Here is a 5,734-nt window from a genome sequence, read left to right as displayed (position 1 = left end):
AGCGTACTGTCCTGGGGCTCCATTATTCAGACCAAGTGTTAGCCAGCGGCCCCTAGTCTGAGACCTGGGACTCTTAACTCTCCTCGCCATGGGGGAGAATGAAGAAGACTGTTCACCTTTCTGTGAGACCCCCAAAGTGCCAGGGAGTCCTCATCCTGACTGTTACCTGACTTTCTCTGTTCTTATTCAGTGCAGGGGTAGGTAGGAGGCTGCTGTGTGAGATGTGGGAAAAGGGCCTGGAGGAGCTTTTGAAGGGGGAGGAGGATGAGCAGAAGATGATTCTGGGCCCCTTTGGGGGGCTTCTGTTTCTCCCTCTCCCTCTCTCGAGTCTCTTTCCCTGCTCCATTAAAATATGCTTATAGGTAGGGATCTTGGGTATCTTTCCCCTAATTTCTTAAAAAAATTCTTTAGGATGGCAAAAAGGAGGCTCGTTCAAGGAGTGACTGTAATTTTAAATCATGGCTTGTGAAGAAATGTCATTTTTTAAAATATTTTCTAAGCAGTAAAATATTTAGAACCCTAGGTAGTATAGTGGATAGAGTACTGTACCTGGATTCAAGAAAACCCGAGTTCAAATCCTGACCCAGGTTTTTACAAACTGTGGGATCCTGGGCAAGTCACCAAACCTCTGTCTGCCTCATTTTCTTCATACTCCAAATGGACTCAATAATAGCACCTACCTCCCAGGGTTATTGTGGGAAGCAGATGAGATGATAATTGTGAAGTGTTTAGCACAGGGCCTGGCAGAGAGTAACTGCTAGGGAGGAGGGAGGTGGGAGAAAGGAGAAGGGGATGTCGGATTGGTGCAGTAGAAAGAGCCGGGAATTGAAGTCAGGAAGACCTGAGTCTGAATACACCTTCAGATCCTGTTTGTGTGACCCTAGTCAAGTCACTTAACCTCCATGAGCCTCAGTTTCCTCATCTGCTCAATGAGGATAATAATAGCATTCACCTCTCATGATTGTTGTGAACATAAAATAAAATTATATCTGTAGAGTTCTCCAAAAGGAGTTCCTCCAGACAAAGAGGGCAGAATATCAGATAGAAATAGTCACAGAAGCACATATGTAGGAGGTCCTGGTGAGAGCAATAGCATTTGACTATTATCAGCCAGTGGGAACTGTTTTTACATAACCCAGGCTTACTTTAATATGACTTTTGCTCATTGGAATTTCTTCCTCTGCAAACTGGCTACTCACACATCATGACCATTTTTTCAATTAGGGAATGGATGTTATTCTTATACATTTGAATCTATTCCATGTATCTATGAAATGAGATTCTAGCCCAGTATGTGGCTGCCATGAAAAGCTTCTCTAAACATTGATGTTGTAAACCAGCTTGCCCCCTCCCCAATCCAGCTTGAGGCCCCCTCACCTGAGAAAGGCCTAAAACCTGGCTTGGCCAGTCAGGAGAGGCACATTTTTGGCCCAGTCTGAGCTTAACCTACCATAATGCTTTGTATGTTCTGGTGTGACAGACATGCTTTGCTTTGCTCTCTGAGTGGACCCAAGCTCTCCTGCTCCATTTTGCTGACGGGGAACATTCTTCCACCAAGGACCAGGTTCCGTGAACTTGATGCTGTCTAGAATAATGGGGTTTTTCTTATCTTGGTATTCATGGACACCAGTCTGCTGTGACATCCATGTTGTATGAGTCTGTCCTATTAAGAAATTCCTTTCTCACATCATGGTTAACACATATGGAGACCATAATTTTGGTGACACAGGCATCGTGCACCAGGGACGTAGGGAGAAGGAAACACGTCCTGGCACTAAGGATATAAAGTCTTCTTCCACTGGCCTTTCCTTGAGGTTGTTTGTCCTGTGTATGGACACATACTTTGTCCATGCAATCTCATCCTGCTTGTTCTTTTGATCAGACCTTCAGTTAAGGGTGAACCCCATTCTCTTTGTTCTCTGACCAAGCCTGCGGTAGAAGATGCCAGCCGACCATGCACACAAGGCTCATTCCACTGTGCTAACAGCTGGAAATATGATTTCAAGTAAAAAGAAAGACAATCCCTTTTTTCAAGGAGCTCCCATTCCAAAGGGGGAAGGTAATAAAAATAAGGACTTTCTTCCTGACCTTCCCTGGGGCTGCCATTGGCCCTGCGGCCACCAGAGGGAGGCCGTGGATTGAGGCTGGGGCTGAGCTGGGCTGGGAATGCCCCCTGGGGCTCTTGCCTGCTGAGCTCCTGCTCTCCTGCTCTGTGGACTGAGGAAGGCTCAGCTGATGCTGCCTTCCAAGCCCCTCCCACTGAGCTGGGGGAGATGGAGAGCCCCCCTCCCAACACCCTCCCTTTTCATGAATTCCCTGAGGCGCCAGAACACTCTCAGGTGCTGCAAATGCACAGAACAATCACAGAATAGCCAAGTGTTCAGCACTTACCCCGTGCCAGGCACTGTGCCAGGTGGTGGGGGCACAATAACAACCAGGAGCAGTCTGTGTTCCCAAGACCCTTCCCTTCTATTGGAGGAGGCCAGATGCCCCTGAATGGGGAAGTACAACACAGAGAAATGCCAGGCAGTTGGGGGAAGAGGGACCTCTCAGCTGTGGGTTGGGAGGATGAGGAAAGGCCTCAGGCAGAAGAGGGGGTTGCAGCAAGAACCCGGAGAAAGAGCCTCCAACCTCCCCCCTCCCCCCTTCTCCCTCCAATCCCGACATCTTTGCGATCTGCCTGATGGTGGGTGTGGGCTCAGGCCCAGAGGGAGACCCAGCATTTAGTATTTACTGGGAATTTTAAGTTTTATTAGGCAATGCCATGTGTTAGGTCATTTAGGCCTCACTCCCTGCCCTTGGGAGGTAGGTACAATTATGTTCTCATTTTACAGATAAGGGAAGAGAGCCCCAGACGGGTTAGGTGACTTGCTCAGGGTCACACAACTCATAAGCCTCAGAGACCAGACTGAAAGAAGATTTTCCTGGCTCCAAGTCCCAAGCTCTAAGCACTGCACCACCCAGCCATAGGATGGGTAGAGAATGAGGCCCAGCACAGTGAGGATAATGTCAAGGGGCTGAGCCCCAGAATGGGCTGAGGCTGGTGAGAAAAGCAAAGGACAAGGTAAAGGGGACAAGACAGAAACCAAAAGAGGGAGAGGATCAAGGTTCAGACTGGAAGGGAGGATGAGCTCTGACATCAGACAGGAGGCAAAGCCGGTCTTTATTTCTCTTTTTTTCCTTTTCAGTCAAAGCCAAAGCTGTCCAAAATCCACAATTGCTTCCTAGATCTGTGATGACCTCCTTGGGGAGTTCCTTCTCCATCAACAGACATATTGATCCTTCCCTTTTCAGGATGGAAAGAAAAGACAGCCTCAACCTCAGGTGGGTGATCTCAGGATGGCTGAGCCCCAGAATGAGCTGAGTCTGGGAGGACCCCCCAGGCCCCCTGAGGCTCAGCATGTGTCCTAGGTCTGGGGTCTGGGTGGTGTCCCTGACTGTGATGGCCGGGCTCTGGGCTCACAGTGCTGGGGGAGAGAAGTCACCATCCCAGGGTGTCTCTGAAGCCTCCAGAGTCACAGGCACAGCTGGAGGGGAATGAAGCCTGGCTGTCCCCAAACAGGGCCTGGGGGAAGTCACCAAGGAGAGGAGGGGGCAGCATGGTGGAGGGATGGCCCATGGGGAGAAGGCCCCAGTGCACAGGGAAGGTCCAGGAGGAGAAAGCAGTTCAGTGACATTGACAAGGTCCTGGAGGATCAGACACAGAGCCTGGGGAGGAATGAGCCTGACTCCCAGAATCCCAGAATCTCAGAGTAGGAAATGACCTCAGGGCCATGATGAGCCTCCCCAGACAGAAGAAGGAACTGCCCCCTCTGCCCCAGGAGCCCACAGGCTCAGTCAGTCCTCCCCTGAGGCCCCTCCTTCAGGGATCCAGAGCAGGAGCAGATTTGCATGTGGGGCCTCCTCCCTGCAGGGCCTGGGCTGGTCTTAAGAGAGGCTTCGGGGAGCCCAGCCTCAGCTGGGGAGTCTCAGGACACTGAGCTCTGGGAGGAACCTTGACCATGGCCTGGATCTCTCTGCTCTTCTCACTCCTGACTGTCTACACAGGTTAGGCTTCCCAGGGACTCCTCCCTGTGGCTCAGGCCCCACAATGTCTCAGGCCAGGCCTGCCCTGAGCTCATCCTGAAGCTGTTTGAGGGGCCAGCATGCCCTCTGGGAGAGAGGCCCCTGCCTCTGACCAATGTCTTCTTTCCTCTCCTTGCAGGTTCTGGGGCCTCCTATGTGCTGACTCAGCCACCTTCAGTGTCCAAACGCCTAGGAGAGACGGCCTCCATCTCCTGTGCTGGGGATGAAGTTAGTAGCTACAATGTACAGTGGTACCAGCAGAAACCTGGCCAGGCCCCTAAGATGGTGATTTATCATAATAGCTACAGGCCCTCGGGGATCCCTGCCCGATTCTCTGGCTCCAAGTCAGGGAACACGGCCACCCTGAGCATCTCTGGGCTCCAGGCTGAAGATGAGGCTGATTATTACTGTCAGCATTGGTATAGTAATGGTGCTCACAGTGACCCAGACTGATGGGGAAGTGAGACAAAAACCCCCCAGGTTCTGCTCCTGCTGTCCCCTCCCCTCTGGGCTCCAGAGGGGCCTGGTGAGCACAGGACAGAGACAGATTCTCCCTCAGGCCCCTTCCTCCACTCCTCCCTCCCTGCTCTTCTGCCTGGGTGGCTCCTTCCCCCTCTCTGACCCTCCCCCTCTGATATTCCTTCTCCCTCCCCAGGCCCTCATCTACTCCCTCCCTCCCTCCCTCCATGTGCTCCCCTCTCATTCCTTTAGCTCAGCTGTGCCTCTCTCCAGCTTTGAAGGCTGTTCAGATGCTGAGATGGAGGACTGAGCAAGGAACCCTCTGAACCCTCCCACATTCCCCTCCAAACAACTAGAAAACTTTCTCAGCCCTGATCTAGGAGCCCCCAGGGAAGGTCTTTCTCACTGGGCTGGGACGGGGGGAGTCCAAAGAGCAGCAGCAGCAGCAGCAGCAGCAGCAGGCAGCCTCACAGCAGGGGGCCTGCAGGAGGACTCCAAGTCTGAGGCAATTCACCAGGGAGGCCCAGCCCTCCAGCAAGCCAGCAGCCCCCTGGGCAAGGGAGCAGTCTGTGCAGTGCTGCAAGGCCCCACCCCAGGGTCCTCACCCCCAGCACAAGCGACCAGGGAGGCTTTGACTCCATTGATGACCAGTAGTGACTCCCCACCCCAGGGCTGGCCAGCAGAGAGACCTTGCTCCTGTGGCCTTTCAGCAGAGGGGCCCTGTTTCCACAGCAACCCTGCAGCAGGGCCCCACCCCTGGGGCAGGACAGCAGCTAAACCCCACATCGAGGGGAGGCCAACAGGGAGACTTTACCCACCAGGACAAGCCAGAAGGGAAGTCTGCCCTCCAGAGAAAGCAAGGAGCTAAGCCCTGAAGCCCAGGGAAAGACAGCATTAACACAAAATCTTGGGACAGTGTAGGACCAGAGCCAAGGTCTCACAAAAAAACACCACATCCCCCCCCAAAAGAAAAATAAGGCAGGAAAATGAGCAAAAAGCAAAAACTGTTTGATTAAAGAAAGTGACTATAGGGAGTCACTTGGTGGTGCAGTGTATAGGGAACCAGCCCTGAAATCAGAGAACCTGAGTTCAAATATGGCCTCAGATACTCAACTCTTACTAGCTTTGTGACCCTGGGCAAGTTACTTAAACCCAATTGTGTCACACACACACACACACACACACACACACACACACACACACACACACA

At 52.2% G+C, this 5,734-nt stretch overlaps 1 gene segment (V, D, J or C); it reads left to right on the top strand.

Moving 5' to 3' along the window:
* The first annotated feature begins 3,936 nt into the window (after positions 1 to 3,936).
* Positions 3,937 to 4,518, top strand: LOC114048753. The segment is given in 2 exon segments: positions 3,937 to 4,047; positions 4,205 to 4,518. Coding segments are annotated over 2 exon segments (360 nt in total).
* The last annotated feature ends 1,216 nt before the right edge of the window (positions 4,519 to 5,734 follow it).

The sequence above is a fragment of the Vombatus ursinus genome, unplaced genomic scaffold, assembly GCF_900497805.2.
Source record: "Vombatus ursinus unplaced genomic scaffold, bare-nosed wombat genome assembly UNPS02002543.1, whole genome shotgun sequence".
NCBI classification, from domain to species: Eukaryota; Metazoa; Chordata; class Mammalia; order Diprotodontia; family Vombatidae; genus Vombatus; species Vombatus ursinus.
Note: the sequence above shows the minus strand (reverse complement) of the source record. Positions and strands in the feature narration are given on the sequence as shown.